Source organism: Heptranchias perlo, chromosome 34 (genome assembly GCF_035084215.1).
Source record: "Heptranchias perlo isolate sHepPer1 chromosome 34, sHepPer1.hap1, whole genome shotgun sequence".
In the NCBI taxonomy this organism is placed as follows: Eukaryota; Metazoa; Chordata; class Chondrichthyes; order Hexanchiformes; family Hexanchidae; genus Heptranchias; species Heptranchias perlo.
In genome coordinates, this window is record NC_090358.1 from 13,614,875 (window position 1) to 13,634,800 (window position 19,926).

At 41.1% G+C, this 19,926-nt stretch overlaps 1 protein-coding gene across 1 annotated transcript in view; it reads right to left on the reverse strand.

The window, feature by feature from the left end:
* myo5aa (myosin VAa) overlaps positions 1 to 16,952 on the reverse strand; it is a 161,308-nt gene extending 144,356 nt beyond the window's left edge. The window contains exon 1 of the mRNA XM_067971455.1: positions 16,736 to 16,952. Within this exon, the coding sequence (XP_067827556.1) occupies positions 16,736 to 16,762 (27 nt within the window). The 5' untranslated portion in view covers positions 16,763 to 16,952. The remainder of the gene's footprint in view (positions 1 to 16,735) is intronic.
* Between the last annotated feature and the right edge of the window lie 2,974 nt (positions 16,953 to 19,926).

A 19,926-nucleotide genomic window follows, 5' to 3' on the forward strand; every position in this document is an offset into this window, starting at 1 on the left:
CCATTTGTTTTGTTGATTACTGCTGCTCAATGACTGGTATGTACGTGCTTTTTCCTTCCAATGTGGGTATTTCTCATTTATCGGCATCCTTTCAGCATTATAAATGCATTATTGTATTGCTATACAGTTATCACCCAAATATTGAGCTGAGTTGGACAGGCCTCAGAAGATGAAATCACAGTCAGTTTCAGAATGGAGAAGTCCATCAAATATCAGGCCTGCAAACTCGATTTGTCATCAAGGCAGACAACAATGTGGAATTTCAATTCTTATGGCTTCCAAGGCCAAGGGCCACACACGTAACCTGAAGGGCACCCAATAGAATGTAATGGTGTGCCTCGCAGCTTATAGACCATAGTATTTTCAAACTCAGTATTTACTACGGCAGAAACACAAAGGTTGGCATCTAGTAATATCTTCCACTGTTCAAAGGGGTGGAGAAGAATAGATAGCACAACACACTGTGTGAAATCGTACAGCACCTCCCACCTTTACAGAGCTCAGCACTTTGGAAATCTCTTCACATTTATGCATTTGTGAAATATTTTAGCACTAACAGCATTTGTAAGCCAAATACTTTCTAACCGAGGAAGAAAAATGCAATTGAACTGGGAATGTCTGATGGGCTTACTCTACAGGCTAGCTGAGATGTTCAGTGTTAATTAGCACATCTTCCAATTGGAGTCTGTGTTCTGATATTAATCTCATGATCTTCTAAACACCAGTCATATGAATCAGCAAACAAGTCACTCCTTTTCATTGCACACCAGTACTGTCATGAGACCGACACACAGCAACCCACAAGGAGCCACAGAAAATCATTAGAGCATGAACTGTGAGCTCTTCAAGTTGTGCGTGACTAATACAGCCCTGAAAACAGTCTGCCTACATCATCTCTTTCCTATGTAACACTCCAGGAGCAGTTCCCATCTTGCTTTACTATTAATAACATGTAAAGAGCTGGGGTCATTTTTGGAAGGTCCCACAGGATGACCGTTGCTTTTCCAACGAAGTGGTAGCATTCACCGCAGTCCAAGGACGTACAAGTTTGGAGGCAGTGGTAGGAGACGAAGTGGATTGTGTTACGCAAGTTGTAGTCAAAGCAGCAGAGACATTTACACATATGAATATTTTATAAAGAAGTTATTTTCTACTGCAGCATTTTTATTTAAACTGGCCGAGAAAGAAAACAACAAGGTTTTTGAAACAACAATCAGTGGCTCTCTCACACTTGGCAGCTGTACTCAGATGTTAGGCAATCCTGCATCATTTGCCCCTCACAAATATGACAGCTGTATTACGAAAATCCTGCGTCATCTGCAAACACGTCAACCTAGAAAACTGTCAAAAGCTGACAAATGGATTAAAAAAAAAAGGCGATTGTCCCAGAAAGGGCCGGCAACTCAAAAACAGCTCTGGGCCACATTATGGTGAATGAATAGGTTAGTCAATTTTAATACATAGAATTCAAGTGATCATATTCCATAATTCAGTCCATTTCTCTGCAAAAATGAAAGGCAAAGGTTTTGTCCATGACATGTGAAAACAAGTAGTTACACTGCGTGTGCCACAGGACATGAGTTTGTGTTAATTTAAACCACAGGCATACCCAATATTCCATCACTTTTTGCACTACAGTACACAAAACTGCGTTTTTTGCAATGGCCAAATTTCTGGAGGAGGACGTGAGCTCTGAAGGTGAAAGATTATTTTCCTATTGGAGAAGGCACCAAAAAAAAATGTCAAAAACCAAATCATTGCAGGTGCTCTAGGCATAGGTGTGGAGCCAAAACTGTCTATCAAACAAATCAAAGCTATCTCAAAATGAACTTTTCACTGCTTTTTCAAATATAGGTATGCATTCAAAGAGAGAAACATGCACACAAAAAACAATTAAACATAAAAACGTCTCAGTTAAAAAGTGTTGATCCTCCAAGGAAGACAGCACCGCTTGATCTGATGCTGAGCAATGAAGAACAGCAAGTACGCATAGGAAACAGCGGCCACAATATAATTAGGTTCAATGTAGGAACAGTAAAAGAAAAATCAATAGCCTTATCCTTGACTGGAAAAGAGGGAAGAAAGAAGAGAACTTGCCCAGGTTAAGGGAAGGAAAATTGGCAAATGGAATCATAGCTGAATGTATGGTAGTGCTGGGGTCCCAATAATGAATAGGGAGATAAGAGAAAAATGACGCATTTATAATTACAGGGCAGATACTAAAAATGAAAGCAAGGACAAACAATTAAGAATATACTGGAAAGTTAACTTTTCTAATCTCACTTTTTAGGTGAGAGGGAATACGAGAGAAAATTAACAAAATATATTTTTTAAAAAGGCTTCCTAAAAGGCACATTAGTAGCAAGATTATAATCACGGTAGCAGTAGATCCAGTAAGAGATTAAGAGAGAGGCAAGCTTATAGAAGAGAATGAAGGAATAGTAAAAGTGCTAAATAAGTACTTGGTCCCAGTTTTCACCGAGGAGGTGGGTGTTAGGATTGTGGAACCACCAAAGGTGGGTGTAGAAATGTTGGTGAAGTTTATTATTTAATTATAAATGGCATTAAAGAAGCTAGTCAAACCCAAAGTCAACAAGTCACTGGGACCTGATGGTTTACATCTGAGAATCCCGAGGGAAGCTTGGGATGAAATGGTGGAGGTTCTGACTATAATTTTCTAAAAATCTATGGAAAGAAAAATTTATGCCACAGGACAGAAAGGTAACGGTGTGATTCCTCTCTCCAAAAAAGGAGACAGGGATAAGCCAGAAATGAATAGGCTGGTTAGTCTTATTTCAGCTATTGGCAAACTACTAAAGTCTATAATACAGGATGAAATTACTAACCACTTAAAGAAACAGGAGTTAGTCAGGGCCATGCAGCCCAGATTTCTGAAGCGCTATTAGAGTTTGACCAATCTTCTAGAATTCTTTAAAGAAACAACAGGATAGATAATGGAAATGCAGTGGATGTGGTTTATATGGATTTTCAAAAAGCATTTGATATGGTACCACATAACAGACTTAAGACAAAGTTAACAGCACATGGACTTAAGAGGAATGGTGCCATGTGGATAGAGAAGTTGGAGAGCAGAAAGTAAAGGGTAAAAGAAAAAGTTTCTCAGACTGGAAAGATGTAGTGAATGATATCCTATAGAGGAATGCATTGGGGTTGCACTTATCCACTAAATACATAACGGTTCTGGGTTTAATCAAGGGAAAGCAACAGAAGATCACAATTAGGAAGATATGATGTGCTGCTGAGATGCGGTGTACATAGGTTTGGTACTAATCTAACAAAGGAAAGACACAAACATGACAAGACTGTTGTGTGCCCACCACTCTGAGGTCCTGGGCATAATGCGTTGAAACCTCTAATAGGCAGTACCAAACCGATAATTTAGAAGTCACTATGCAATGCTGTAGAGCCTTATTCCATGTAATTAACTTATCTTAGTGGCAGTGAATCAGTCTAAGTATACAGAAATAACAGACTAGTGGGCTTAAAATACTATACAGTGTACAACATGGACACAGGTCTGTATACATTGGAACAGGGCAGCTTTAAGAGCATAGTTAGGAAAAAGTGAAAATGCTTTAATTCTGCACCAGCCTCCTCTTGTAGATTCTCGTTATATTTATCCACTGGAATCAGACAGTGAGTGAATCGTGTGGCTGCGATTGAATTGTATCTGCTCTGACACGCCTAATGGAGACAACCATGAAAAAGATAGGGCATGGTTACCACCATGGTTTTAGGATAGGCTGAAAGAAATCAGGCCACTTACTTTGGGCTGGCTTTCTGAGCATTTCTAAAGGGCGACTACTTGTACACTAGAATCATAGAATCATACAGCACAGAAAGAGGACTTTCAATGTTCTTTTTTCTCTCCTATTTTAAATGCATTTTTTTTCACTCAGATTAGAAGTCTCAAGCTATGCAACGCTGCCCTGCCTCAAGTCCTTGGCCATTCTTTGGCTGGATACTAGAAAAGGCATTAGAGCAGCCTGGGCTATCTCCCTCCTTCCTTGATTGTCAAGCACCAAGTACACACTCAGTGCCTGCTTCACACAGCATGGCTCAACATACAGAGGAAACCAGAGGCTTTCTAAAAAGGTACACTGGAAATCAAAAAGTTGCACAATGTCAATCACCTAGACCACATCCTCACTTCACTGCAATAGACTTTTGAAAAATTTCCTTTCCTCACACTGGAAAAGACTTTGCCAGATGTGGAAAAAGAAAAAGGCAAAAATAACATTTTACTTTTCCATTGCCACAGCAAGGCAGTGACATCAGATCACCAAAGGAGAGGTTTTCTTTCTGCATATTCTATTCACTGTGCTGCTGGCAATATTGGTTTAGTGAATTCATTAAATGTTATACAACTGTAGTGGGTTCCAGAATTGATGACCGGTACTTTACAGCACAGAAGGCCGTTCGACCCATCACATCTGTGCTGGCTCTCTGCTCTTACCCAATACCCTTGGAAATGTTTCTTTTTCAAATATTTCATAGAATCATAGATCACAGAAGGAGGCCATTCTGCCTGTCGTGCCCGTGCCAGTTCTTTGAAAGAGCTATCCAATTAGTCCTGCTCTTTCCCCTTGGCCCTGCAATTTCCCTCCCTTCAAATATATATCCCCCTCCAATTCCCTTTCGAAGGTTACTATTGAATCTGTTTCCACCGCCCTTTCAGGCAGTGCATTCCAGATCATAACAACAGCGTAAAAAAAATTCTCCTCATCTCCTCTCTAGTTCTTTTGCCAAACCACTTAAATCTGTGTCGTCTGGTTACTGACCCTCCTGCCAGTGGATACAGTTTCTCCCTATTTACTCTATCAAAACCCATTTTATTTATTCATTTTCCCTTTTAAATGTGATCATGGATTCGGTTTCCACCACTGTTACTGGCAGGGCATCCCAGGTCCTAACAACCCTCTGCATGAAAATAAAATTCTCCCAAACTCTTTTAATGATCTTAAAGGCTGATGAACAGAGCTAACTGTTGGCAATAACAAAGCTCATATAAAAGATTTCAAATAAAAATTGTTGGACTATAACTTGGTGTTGTAAAATTGTTTACAATTGTCAACCCCAGTCCATCACCGGCATCTCCACATCAAGCTCATAGATACATTTTGTAGATGAAAAAAATGTTTTCTGTGAAATCTTACGTGCAGTATTACATTTAAATAACTGGTTTGCAGAACGGATTAGACAAGGCCATTGCAGGAACAATATAACATTATGCTTAAAAAAAAACCTAAAATTTTTTAAAACGTAACAAAGTATAAAAATAATCCAGAAAAAAACCTGCTGACGTCTTGTCAGAGGCCATGTTATTTGTTTAGGTCACAAAAGATCTACAGGGATCAAAGATTTATTTTTATCCATCAAAAATGTCATTCCTCAAGAAATGAATGCTATTGACACAAGCAACTTAATCCATTTGTTACATTTAGGAAAGTCAAATGTAGAGGGAAAAAAAAAATCAAAGTGCAAAGCATCTAGAAAAAGATGTTATGATTTTTCACCAAGTATCACAATGAAGGAAAGAACAAACAAACTTGCATTTATACGAAGCTTTTCACATTCTCAGGCCATCCCAAAATGCTTCAATAAAGCTATGAACTACTTTGGAAATGCACCGACTGTTGTTTAGGCAGACGAAACAGCCATTTTGCACACAGCAAGGTCTTGCAAACAGCAATGAGATAAATGGTCAGTTGATTGGTGATAAGGGATGTTGCCCAGGATCTCAGAGAACTCCCTGTTATTCTTCGAATAATAGCATGGTATCTTTGAGTATAGAAGACTAAGGGGTGATCTAATTGAGGTGTTTACAGTGATTGAAGGAGTTGATAGGGTAGATAAAGAGAAACTATTCCTCTGGTGGGGGAGTCAAGAACAAGAGGGCATAACCTTAAAATTAGAGCTAGGCCGCTCAGGGGTGATGTCAGGAAGCACTTCTTCACACAAAGGGTAGTGGAAATATGGAACTCCCTCCCCCAAAAAGCTGTTGAGGCTGGGGGTCAATTGAAAATGTCATAACTGAAATTTTTGTTAGACAAGGGTATTAACAGTTACGGAACCAAGGCGGATAGATGGAGTTAAGAGATAGATCAGCCATGCTCAAACTGAATGGCGGAACAGGCTCAAGGGGCTGAATGGCCTATTCCAATTTACCTATGTAAAGCCCACCTGAACCACCAAACAAGCAGTTTTTAAGAAAAATTTGTGAGGCAAACAAATTATAAAGCAAGCACTGGAAATGGCAATTCTCCAGATAACACTAATATTCTACCCACACCTCGTTACAGGAGGAATGTGTAATGTCGTGAAAGAGGTAGGAAACCCCTGTCTAGACAACTGTGAAACACTCTCTGTTTCAGCAGCTAGACCAGCACAAGCTGGATATTTAACTACAGGTCTTAATCTGGAAATGGAGCTTTTTGATCAGGATCCTTGTACCATGCCTTAGAAAATGAAAGACCTTTCACTTACTGACCCCAAAGGATAGAAGAAATCATAGGCAAGTTTTATACCCAAAAGCTTTCATGTAAAAGCAGCTCGTGATTCATCAATGTAATTACTCATTTGCTCAAGCACAGAGTTTACATGCTGCAGTGCAAATCCTTCAATACAAAAGACTTCCAATGGAATGTATTAACCCTGTGCTCCTCCTTCGTCAGCAGTTGTTTCATAACCAAGGCAACTGTGGATCATGAAAACATTGTCGGGCACACGCCTATCCTATCCTTGCTGGAGTATTGCTAAAGGTGGGTTACTTTTTTTGGCCAGCTGGAAGCTGTGTGCTCCAGCCTTCCATCAGCCTGCTCCCTCCCCCACTCTATCTCTCCAAAAAAATATGCCATGGACTTAGTGAGTGTGGGCCTCCAGGAAGAGCATACACCAGCCAGGACATCTCATGCGGTGAGCCCATGTTTCGCCAGCTGGTCCACATGTAGATACCTGGTTGCAGAGGTTTCCCCTTGAGCCACTGTGGCTCAGTATTTCTGCCCAGGCACTGCTGCAGCACAGTACACACCAGGTTCAGAATTCAGTGCGGCTTTTAACCCAACAAGACACCTGTTCTAGATTTCTTGTATGATCCGACTGGCTGGAAGGTTGTTCTTGACTGAAAGAAGTGCTACAGAAAATGGTAATTTTAGTCGATTTTCTAGACTTTTTTTTGGGGGGGGGGTGAATATTTATACGTTAATTTGGAGTTAACCTCTGTCAAAACTTAATTATGATATAGCAACATTATTTTGTGTGGTTGGGAGAATTCCAGGTTTAAAATGTGAATTTGTCACTGCCAATTTACACAAAACCATACAAGCCAACTGTCTGCGTTTCGGACCTGCTTGGGATGAAAACATTTCCTGTGATTCACCAAGGTTGTCCCGAGCTACTGCAGTTTAGTTGTAATAATCCCGTTCCGCTCCATTCTCAGCCCACTTCCACTTGCGGCTCTTGGTGTGTCAGTCTTGGCTCAGTGATAGCACTCAGGCCTTAAGTCAGAAGGTCATGGGTTCAAGTCTCACTCCGGGAGAACTATGTTGCATGTTGAAGGAAACAAAGGTGGCAACCAGACGTGACATTACACAGCGGAAATCAAATTCTAAAATAAACTGATACATGAAGCACAGTTTGATTGCTGGTGCATCAGATAGGATCTGGGAGCAGTGGCGAGGGGTATAGCAGGCCAGAAGAGCTTTAGTGTGAAATGAGGGAGTAGAAAATTGCCACTGTATCACTGACAATGGTAGAGACAATTCTAAAACAATCAGATTTGGTAATGGAGAGTTCCAATACATATCCAGAATACTATGCAATTCCTTTGCAAGAAATGAGGAAAAATAGCTACAGTCTTCCACTATACCAGCAGTGGAATGTAACTCCACGTCATAGGCCTACATTAAGGGACATTTGAGTTGTCTCATTTTTTCAGGACATAGTCAGCTTTTTCTCATTTTCTAGGCTAGCATGCACACAGGAAGGGATCCAGACTGTTTTCTATTTTCCCAGTTCCAAGTGAAATATGTCCCAAAGATGCTTTAATCCACATATTTGCAGTGGGGGGAGGGAAGGAAGGAGGATAGGGTTTTGCCATAGCAGAGGGATGCTAATCTGTGCATCTCAAGCAACCCTCAAGCCCCTGGGGACTGGCCCTGCAGATAGCAGAGCAAGTCTGAAGGAATCTCAATGCTAGACAGGGCCTTTGTTGTCCAGAATGGTTGGATTTAGACGCGTAACAGAAGCACATCAGTCTAGCCACATCCTCTCCAACATTGATCACGCAGAGGGGTGCAATCTATGGAGCTCAGGCAGGGTGTGGTCCATTCATTGTAAATGGAACCAAAAAGATACAAGGGATTTGGGTAGAAGCATATTTACTTGGAGAATTAAGCTCCCCTTGAAGCAACAGCTACTTCCAAAACACTGTGAGCTAAAGAAGACCGTGACTGTGTCCATTTGACAACATGCTGGCTTATTTCACACTGGATCATTTGTACTGTTCGATACAAACCATGATTAACGATGCCATGCTTTATTACTTAAAAGACACCAATTTCTGCCTGGGGAAACTGTAGCCAGTGTTTCAGTCCATGCTATAAATTGAAAGCAGTAATCCTCTGCTGCGTTCTTAATAATTAGTGCACAACAGACCACACATGGCTCAGTAGAATTATTAGTGCCTAGCGAATCCCCTGTGGATTTGCAAAGTATTTAAAGCAGATGTCCATAGTTTTGTTTGAAATTTACATGAAAATGTTACATACCACCACTGATTTCATTTTGTTTAAACACTCACTGATCACTGGCATTTTAGGAGACCAAATTGTTATGTGGAAAAAAAGTTTGAGGGAAAAGCCAGTAAAAACTGGAAGAGGTATATTTAGTAGTAACCCTTTATATAAAGAAAGCAAGCTGTGTTCATTCTACTAAACACAAAACGTGGTTAGTTTAAGCATTGAATCGATCACTGAAAACTGGAGCTCAGAATAAACTTAACATTGCCGCTACAAGTTAGTGTCACTGCGAAGCAGGATTCACTGCAGTTATAGTGTACAAGCAGCCTGACTCTGGCGTTGGGGGTCTGACCTGACACGGGAACAAAGCAAAATGAGATTCCCTCGAGCAGGTAGTCTCACTCCACTTCAGAGCACATTCGAACCTTACACTCCACAAGTTTAGCATCAATGTGAAGCCAAAACCACTCTCCATTGACCTCAAGCCTGTAGTGTAAATGCACTGTTAGAAACCTCGCCGTAAAATCAGTTCTTCACCTCTAACACACTCAAAACAAAGTCTATTACTTTCAATTATTGAATTTAATGGCAACTGGAGGGAATCACTGCTACTTAGCCCTCAGCAGAAAGGTCCGTAGTACTGAAATAGTGGGCAATGCGTTGAACACAATTTATAGCATTGAAGCATAGAGAATAGAGACAAAGGTCAGTGGTATCGGTTAACGTCATTTCTAATCAAACAGATAAAATATTGGAAAATCATATAATGCCAGGGACAAAATAGTTCATCACAATAAGTGCTTCACCTGGAGACAGCACTGATCTCTCTACCATTTACAACTATCTTCACCAGGAGCCAAGTAACCCTGATCAAATACATGATAATATGCTCTACTTGGTAATAGGCTAAGTTATTTGCATGGGCAACTAAGTAATGCACACTAAAAGGTTAATAATTTTGTTAAGAAGAGAGGTTAATCTGTGCATATAGGAATAGGGGCCAGCACTACCCCAGTCCTGTAAGTATAAACAGAGGTAATAAATAGCCTCTCAAATCCATCCATTCGTTTGTAGAGAACTTTTATGCCAATAGACCAATTCCCTGAGATTGTAAAAAGAGTTGTATACCATGTATACGGTGACAGTAGGAGAGATAGTGATTGCAGTAAGTTCGTTGTAAGAAAGAACTTGCATTTATACAGGACCTTATCACACTCTGGATATGAAGCACATTGGAATAACCTATCAATTACTGTTGTTATGTAGGCAAACATAGCAGACAAGCGACTAAGTGAGATGAATGACCAACTAATCTCTTTTTGGTTATATTGTTTGAGGGAGGAAATTGCCAGGACACCAGGAAAACTCATTGCTCTTCTTTAAATAGTGGCATGTGGTCATTTAGCCCACCTAACAAGCAGACAGGGCTTTGGTTTAATGTCGCATCCAAAATAGATATTTAGTATCTTTAGACCCTTAACAGTACTCAACAGATTAATCACGGCTTACTTAAAAGTTTTTAGATCAGTCTCCCTTGGCTGTTGCTAAAATCGCACAATGTGCTGTTACACTCCTCGGTCTAATCTCTGCCTAATGGAGAATATGTTGGGCATGAAAATGCAACGGTTATTGTCCTTTTAAATGAAAGAAAGACAAAAATAAGATCTCCTGTGCAATACATCTGTGTTATCATGGCACCAAAGCGTCTGGTTATTCGACAAATGACGTTTATCTTCCCCAATCCATTCTCCCACTGACATTTCTAAATCTAATTTTATTTCAGTCTGGCTACATTGAATTGGAAGGCTCAAAAATTAATTTAAATTTGGAAAGCAACAAAAACTAAAACTGTGGATCCAATTTTAAAATCGATCTTTTTCTGACTGTACAGAAAAATAACAGAACATTTACTCAGTACTTACTTTCACATATATGAAATCAAAATCCATCTCTTAATCCCCTCAGTCATGTAATAGTCCTGAGTATTGTGCTGGAACTATTTTCTGCTCATATAGAAGACTGTATATTTTAGTCACAATCATGGACTGCAGCTTCCCCAAAAATTAAACTGAACATTTACTTGTGAAATAGTTAAGAACACGATAATCCCGCCCCTCTAAACATAAGAGAAATCATGACAAAGTCACAATTCTGATGTGACTAGAGAAAATGACATTTCTAGGTGAATGAAGTCTTTTATGCATTTTTTGCATAGCCCCAGAACAACATTCCCATCATCCACTTGAGCACAAGAGGCAGACTGTTTGCAGAGAAGTGATAAATTTATCTTTGTTTCCATCTGATGACAATAACAGGATTATGCTCTGCAGAAAACGCAGCATAATTTTTGCTCTCTTGCTGGAGCTTCAGAGACTGTTCAAACCTCAAGCCTGCATAACATTTTCAGTGCTTCATTGTGGAGATCAAGGGAGGATTTCACAAGCTGCTCAGCCCGTTAGCGGACCACAGAGTCCTGCCTGGTGATTACGTCATTTCCCAGAGGATGGGCTCAGCTGGTACTATACGCAAATAAATGACCCTGAAATAACAGCCACTTCATCAGGCGTGTTAGACTCTGCAGATAAATGACTCCCTTCCCATCCTCCCCGCCCTCTTCACAAAATTTAATTGATAAATTTATTGCTGATAAAAAACAAAATACATCCAGGGTTTATCTCAAACTATTCTTCATCTTTTTATACCCATTTTCAATGTATCTCTAGAACAAAAACTCCAACTGTCTTGCTGGCATAAGAGGGAGGGGGCATTCATATAACAAGCTACTGTGTAGTACTGCAAACCGGACACTCACAGAAAGTTCAGAAAACATACAATGTACAGTACCACTCTATCGCTGATAAAATGGGTGTTATTTTAATTCTCAAAAGACTTCTTGATTGAAAAGGATGATTGTTTAATTCCATTTGGTAGGGAATTTTAAAATATTTTGTATGAAGCCTCCAGAACGCAATATGGCTAGTCTACCTAAATTAGTTCTTGAAAACTAAGATTTTAAAGAAAACTACCGCACAGGAAGAGAGAATTTTATGGCATGAAACAAATTCAACCCTTGTATTTTAATTATAGAGGAGCTGTGCATTTTTGACCAGAATAGGTTTTCATTTAAACATACTTGGGCTGATAAGACCTGTGATTAATGATCTTTTTCCCCTTTGTCCAATTGCCTCCTCTTCTCTTTTGAAGGCACCGACTCCCGTACTTGGTTTAGGTTCGACGGGCCTCTGGGACATTGCCCAAGAGACCATTACTCACCTGTGAGCCTATCTGACTGTGACAGACATCACAGCTGAGCTTGATTCTGTTATCACCCGGTGTCCAGGGTCATCTGTATAGTAATCAGGAGTAGGAGCCCTGGTCAAATTTGGCTTCCCTAACTCCAATGCCACTGTTGCCAATTTTAGCAGCCCTACCGATATCAACTAACTTGGTATTGACCAGGTACATGTGGGTGTTGAGTAAGATACATCGGACTTGGTTACAATGACCCCGTCATTGAATAGCCTGTTCTTTAATGGTGAAAATTCAAGTTTAAAGAGGTCTACCGAAAAATAAATGAGATCAGGAATATCAATGTAAAACAGAAAATTTAAATCCGTCTCCCTGACACGTAAGGCAGGGTTTCTCCTGAGCTAAAATCCATCAAATTTTCTTGTTTGAAAACGTGCCTAGAATATCCCATTTAAAGTCAGGTTATCACAGGATTGTTGAAACCATCCCAATTTCCATCTCCACAAAAGCAAACACCTCCACCCTTAAGCTTATTAGGAGATTTACATAGGTCCCAGCTACATAATGATTCAAAACTGTTTTTATCCAGAAATCCCTGCACAGAGAAACTTACACAGCTATTCTTCTTTAATAATAGAGGGTGTCAAAAGTCATATCAACAATTCTTCAAACGACTTAGTAGGTAAATACACTGAGTGGTGATGTTAATTGTGGTGATGATGGGGGCATTACAATTGGATTCAATGTCCTCGCGCTAAGAAGAGGCAAAGAAAATACACCTATTTCTGATTACTATAGAGCAATCTCAATGCAAAGTGCAGGTCTGGATGTTTGGCAAGGGCAGGATTGAGCTTGGCTGTGATCTCCCGTCCCCTCCCCACCCACAGTAGTGTAGGTTGGCAATGCTCACTGTCTGGGTTAACACTTAGGTACAGTACTGATAACATTTTCATGAAAGTTTTGACATCAGAGTACTGAATTATCAGGCTGTAAAAGATAGGTTTAAAATAAAACTGCAAGGGCAAGATGTGAAAACTTTGACCAGAACTTTAACAATTTCTGCCCCGTAATCTCTAAAACACATCCTTTGCCTTCACGCTAATCAACAATAGCATTACAACGTTGATATACATGTAACAAATCTCAGGAAGTCCAAGACAAAAAAGAACAGGAGCCATCTCAACCTCAGTTTTTTCACAGGCACAAGACACCAGTAACAAAACTCAAAAGAATCAAAACTCGGCAAGTCCCTGACCCGCTGGTTCACAAACATCACAAAATAATTTACTACCAGCAAGTTATGTGGCAGCGCAGTACAGCAGATGTGCAAAGGCACAAAAATCAATCACGGATCTAGCGAGTCGGTCACACTCTTTCTGTTATCAGTCTATTGCTAAAAGTACTGATTTTGATTTAGCACAGGGTGAGGCCAATGATAATTTCAGGCCCTGCCTACAATTGACACACACTACCTGTCAGTGCAAGTTATTGTAAAATTGCAGAAGATCAAAAGAGCAGCTGGAATGCAACATTAGGGAGTTTACTTTATGAGCTCTCATCTCCTCATAGAGCACCACTTATTTCCGCTTGGTAAGACCAGCCATTAAACAATATGAATTATTGGTTCTGGTCTTCACAGATACAACTATGGCATTTAGTCTGTAATCAATTTACTAGTTTGAGGCCATCAATTTGCGCTTTTCATGGAATGTGGACAAAATTGTGAAATATGATCCCCCAAACATTGGTTTAAAAAAAACTCAGAAAAATCCAGTCATCCCACATAATGAAGCAGAGTTTGATTTATTCTGTCACTGTAAATCAATGGCCTTCCAAATTTTGAATTAACAGAAAGGCAAACTAATTCCCTTTAGAGAAGAAAGTAGTGGAATTGTATAAGACTGGGTAGCACATGAAGTCAGAACTACAGACAGACAGTCATTCCTGGGACTGAATTTGAATCCAGCTAGAATTACAAAAAGCAAGGAGTCCAAGTGAACTGGGTTTGGGCAGCTTCGTCTCAGTCCCTACGGGCAAAATATGTACAAGCCCATAATCCAATGCAAATTAGCAGAATCACCTAAAGAGGCCACAATCAGGTTAGGGAGTAGGAAACTCAAACTGTTGGGGAATCAGGGGGCTCTTGATGTTGGGGTTAAGGTAAATTGTTGGGGCAGAGTCAAAGGATGTTTAAACTCACTCAATGTTTGGCTCACGCTATCTCCGAGCTGCTAGTTTCTTTTGATGGTGGCACTGACTCGGTGACAAAACTGGAAAAATGTTCCGTTCCCTAGCATGGACATCCCTCATTTTGATGAGCAGTCAATTAATGTCCTATGCCCAAAAAAGGTCAATTTAAGACCATACAAGGTCCTACACTCAGAAATAACTTAGCCCCACCTGCCAAGAACTCAGCAAGTTAATCCGTTGAGTGGTGAGCCAGCAACCAGAAAGGTCCCAGCTCAATCCTGGCTCTGTGCTAAGTTTCCTGTTGGCAGCTGGGATGGAGTTGGGGCCCTACAATTAGCCTCAGTCCCCAACCCTCTAAGTTAGGAAAGAGAAAATTGATCAAGCTTTTCCCTCCTGATTATTATCCAGACAGCCACACTGGAAGCACATGTGTGGCTGAGCGGCCTCACCCCTCCCTAGATCTGTAACCTTCTCCAACCCTCTGAGATCTCTGCACTCCTCCAAGTCTGGCCTCTTGCGCATCCCCAATTTTCTTTGCTCTCCAATTGGCAGATGTGCCTTCAGCTGCCTAGGCCCTAAGTTCTGGAATTCCCTCCCTAAACCTCTCCGTCTCTCTTTCCTCCTTTAAGAAACTCCTTCAAACTTACCTCTTTGACCAATCTTTTGGTCACCTGTCCCAAGATCTCCCTATGTGGCTCAGTGTCAAATTTTGTTTGATAATTGCTCATGTGAAGCACCTTGGGATGTTTCACTTAAGTTAAGGGCGCTATAATCAATGCGAGTTGTTGTTGTTGTGAGGACAGGATTAGACTAGCTGTGATACCTTGCAGTTGACTACTGACATGCCATCACCGCTCATTCATGTATTATGGCCACGTAGGTGAGATACCAGAAGGTGCCTGCCACTCAGAGCCGATTTCTTATGGTTCTTTCAGATAAATCGTAAAACTGGTGCAATAAAATGTACTCCAACGTCTCTGCTTTGTCTTTCATTTATTAGTTTAGTAACTGGCTCATCTACTGACTGAAGATTCAGTATGACTCTGCAATGTATATTATGCACACTACTGGATAAGATTCTGACCACACATTTAACAAAGACATTTTACAATGTGGGTGCATAATTTGAATGTTCCATTAATCATTTCTGCAATGGATGGACTAATTGATGAAAATAATCAGTAACAGTCCTACACACATGAATATCCACACTGAAATGAAATGATCAGTTTCTTGGAATAAAGTACAGTATGTGTCATGAACTGCTGGGCAGCTTATGGCTCTGACTAAACTATCATTTGGTGGCACGATACTAAAGTGGCTTTGCCCCTAAGTGAATTCTGAGACACACTGCCTAAAATTAAACTTGATCAAAGAACTTTATGGATGCATTGCTTACATTAAATACAACCAATTTATTTATTGAAACATTTTCAAACAAACAGCAAGACTATCATAGTATATCTGCAAAGATTTACAATGATTTAAACATGATGGACTCCACTATTCTGAAAGTCTGGTGATAAATCAGCCTTTAATAATATAGGGAATTAATTTAAAATGCATAAGTTCTTGGATGTGAACTGTACTGAAATCGTGAATCCAATCGCCTGTCAATCCGTCGCACCAGTTAGTACAAAGCCCTGTGCTTTTAAGTACATAAACCTGGCGCCTGCTCTTTTCAATGCTCCTTTAGCTATCAGCCTCAGGTAACCAGACTCGGATGGAGTGGTTTCAACATGGCCCATCAAACAGCTGCAGTTTGGTTAAAAAAAATGAAATATGTTTCAGTGCAACACACTCAGAAGAATAGATCTAAGTCTCGTTCAAACCCTGTTAAATTTCACAACCACACGAGCCAAGCTCCGGGGAGCTGATTTCATTCATTTCAGAGACTGTCGAATCAATGTTGCTCAATGTGTGACCTTAGGAAGTGCCAATGATGCCGACATCCGAAATGCTTTCCTCTTCCTGCTTTCACTTTTTAGGTCAATAAATCAGCTGGTCTGTTACATTTGCTTGACGTAGCGAGTCCAAGTAATGGGGAGGGCGTCTTTCCTTTTTTAAAGTTAATATCTCTGCTTCCAATAAGTGACCTCGGAATTGCACAGCCCTGCTGATTTAGGGGAGATCGGACTGTTCCATTTTAGTGAACATGCAATGAATCATATCTAGCTCTTCCCCGCGAAGATGCAATACACCACAATCTGAGCCTTTATCAGCCCGTTAATGCATAATTAAAATCTTTAAAAACATGTCTAAATCAGGCTGCTGCAGTGACATGGAAAAGACCACAGATCGGTCTGGTCCTCCTTCTCTAACCATTGTTCTCCAAATCTCTCGCCTTATGGATCAGATATTGGCCTGATTGTCCCATTCTTTCTCTGCATTCCGCATCACAGCCGCTATCTTACAGTCAAATGAGATGTAAAAACGCTCATTTTTAATGGACCTGCCGCCACCGTGCTTCAGAGGCTTTGATCACGTTACCGGGAATAAAGAAAAAAAGGCATTTTAAGCGAAATGCAAATCTGTACCTTGGTGAAGAGCTCGGATGCTGCCATTCTTCGGCGGTGCGAGTCTGCGACTGTAGCGCCGTCCGGAGCACCCCCTGTGAACCGGCTGGAATGGGAAGGGTTGAATGTCAGCTGCAAAAAAATGAAGGCTTTCCAAAACGAATTGCACTCACTCAACCCTGCGCCCCTATAAATCTCAGCCCAAGGTACCAAACGCCATGTTACCTGTGTTACTGGAGTGCTACCCGGCTGTGCATTCTGGGTACAAGGGAGATAGGCATGAAGATGCTTTCGTGCAAAAAAAAAAATCCGTGCTCAGTCTGCCTCCCATCGGCAGCACCAAGTCACAGAGCAAATGTCAGAAATCTGGCTGGAAATACAGCGCCGCCGCAAGGAACAGAGGTGGGACAACTTCGCCCCAACGCCAAATCCTAGAAAATAGAAAGACACAGGAGATATCAGAACTTGCAGAGAGGTGGTCAGCATCTGAAAGCTAGTTTCACTCGCCAGTGTGCGCCGCATCTCGCTAGCTGGCAAACTGCAACTGTTTTTGTATGAAATTCTACACTGACTTGATCCCACCCAAAAGAAACTGTAGAAAATTGATACACTCGGATAGACCCCCAGCGTTACTCATCCCAATGCACCCTCAAACGGATGTGGTTAAAGTTTGGTAATTTTTATTAGTGAAAACATTTTACCATAGGTCACACCCCTGTTGTACATATTTAATTGACATCATAAAAATTAGTGGGAATTTTTTTTTTAAAACTCAGGCGTCTTCAGGATTTGGCTTTACAGATTCCTCCAAATCAAGTTATTCCAGAACTGATGATCTCGTGTATGGTATCTCTAAGGAAAGAATCAGAGGGGGGTGGGAAAGTAAGCTGTGAGGAGGACACGAAGAGTCTGCAAAGGGATTTAGACAGGTTAAGCGAGTGGGCAAGAAGGTGGCAGATGGAGTATAATGTGAGGAAATGTGAGGTTATTCACTTTGGTAGGAAGAATAGAAAAACAATATTTTTTAAATGGTGAGAAACTATTAAATGTTGGTGTTGGGAGAGACTTGGGTGCCTTGTACAAGAAACTTAAAAAGTTAGCATGCAGGTACCGCAAGCAACTAGGAAAGCAAATGGCATGTTGGCCTTTATTGCAAGGGGGTTGGAGTACAAGAGTAAGGAAGTCTTACTACAATTGTACAGGGCTTTGGTGAGACCTCACCTGCAGTACTGTGTACAGTTTTGGTCTCCTTATCTAAGGAAGGACATACTTGTCTTGGAGGCGGCGCAACAAAGGTTCACTAGATTAATTCCTGGGATGAGAGGCTTGTCCTGAGGTGAGATTGAGTAGAATGGGCCTATACTCTCTGGAGTTGAGAAGAATGAGAGGCGATCTCATTGAAACATATAAGATCATGAGGGGGCTTGACAGGGTAGATGCTGAGAGGTTGTTTCCCATGGCTGGAGAGTCTAGAACTAGGGGGCATAGTCGCAGGATAAAGGGTCGGCCATTTAAGACTGAGATGAGGAGGAATTTCTTCACGCAGAGGGTTGTGAATCTTTGGAATTCTCTACCGCAGAGGGCTGTGGATACTGAGTCATTGAATATCTTCAAGGCCAAGATAGACAGATTTTTAGACTCTAGGGGAATTAAGAGATATGGGAATCGGACAGGAAAGTGTTGAGGTCGAAGATCAGCCATGATCTGATTGAATGGCGGAGCAGGCTCAAGGGGCCGCATGGCCTACTCCTGCTCCTATTTCTTATGTTCTTATCATTTCCTCTCCATGAAACTGCACAATCTGTACAACCAGGAATAATCTGATCTGGAAATTATTTTGCTTTGTACACGGTTGGCCGTTACAGCAGCAGCGTGTCACTGCAGCATTCATTAAATCAGTTGCAATGCACACGTGCAGTTCTTTTGGTTTTTATTAAATGCAAGATGGATACATTAATCATTAGCAACAGATGGAATTATGTGACCACATTACTGATCACAGATTCATATTAGTTAACCTGGTATTGTTTTGCAAAATTAATTTACCAAACAATAGCACTCCTTTAAATAATTAATTACAGGTTGTGTTTAAAATGTGATTTTTTTAAAGTTTCAAAATATAATTTATTTCATAAAATTTAAAGATACACACAGTTCAATGTAAAAAAAAACAATTCCAAGCAATACAGTTCAAACCAATACAATGCAGATCATACACACTGCGATCCCATTATTACAATACAAAACATAGTATACGTCTTCTAATACATTCTGTACAATATAAAGTGGGGTGGCCTCTCCCCTATAGCCTTTGCGTAGGCCGCGCCTCGCTTCAGTGCGTCCCGCAGCACTTGGAATGTGCCAGTCAGCAACACTCGGTCACACACAGCTCCTTCAGCTGGAAGACCAGCAGGTTTTGGGCGGACCAAAGGGCCTCCTTCACCGAGTTGATGGTCTTCCAGCAGCAGTTAATATCTGTCTCGGTGTGCGTGCTGGGGAACTGCCCGTAGAGCACAGCATCTTGTGTTACCAAGCTGTTGGGGATGAACTGGGACAGATACCAAGGCATCTCTCTCCACACCACCTGTGTGAAGGGGCAGCCCACCAGGAGGTGGACGACGGTCTTGTTCCCACCGCAGCCTTGAGAGCAGCTCGCGGTGGCGCTGAGATTCCATGCATGTTGGAAAGACCGCACTGGGAGGGCCCTTCTCATCACCAACCAAGCTACATCCTGGTGCCTATTGGTCAGTTCAGGCAACGAGAAGTTCTGGCAAATGGCATTGACTGTCTGGTCGGGGATTGCCCAATCGGATCCACCCTCTCCTGTTTAAAATGTAATTAAACAGCTGAAACCTGTTAATATGTGTCAGAGAGCATAACTGAAACAGAGACTCCAAGAAAGATTGACAGTGCATTTACACTGCAAATTTTGTGTTGGTACAAACCGGCTTTAGCTTCACACTTACGTTAAACTTATGTAGTACAAATCAGGTGTTAAGGCCCAAGCTGGGAGTCTCACTCCACTTCCTACTGGCATCAGGTTGGGCCCACATAACAGTCTTGGGTTGCTTTTATGTTGTAACTGCAGCACTGATGCAAAACCAAATTCTTTGTACCAAGACTACAATGGTAGTGTGAATGCACCCGGATTAAGTGGAACTGAAGAGTGTGATAAAGACCGGCAGAGAGAAGAGGACTGAGCCAGATTGGCT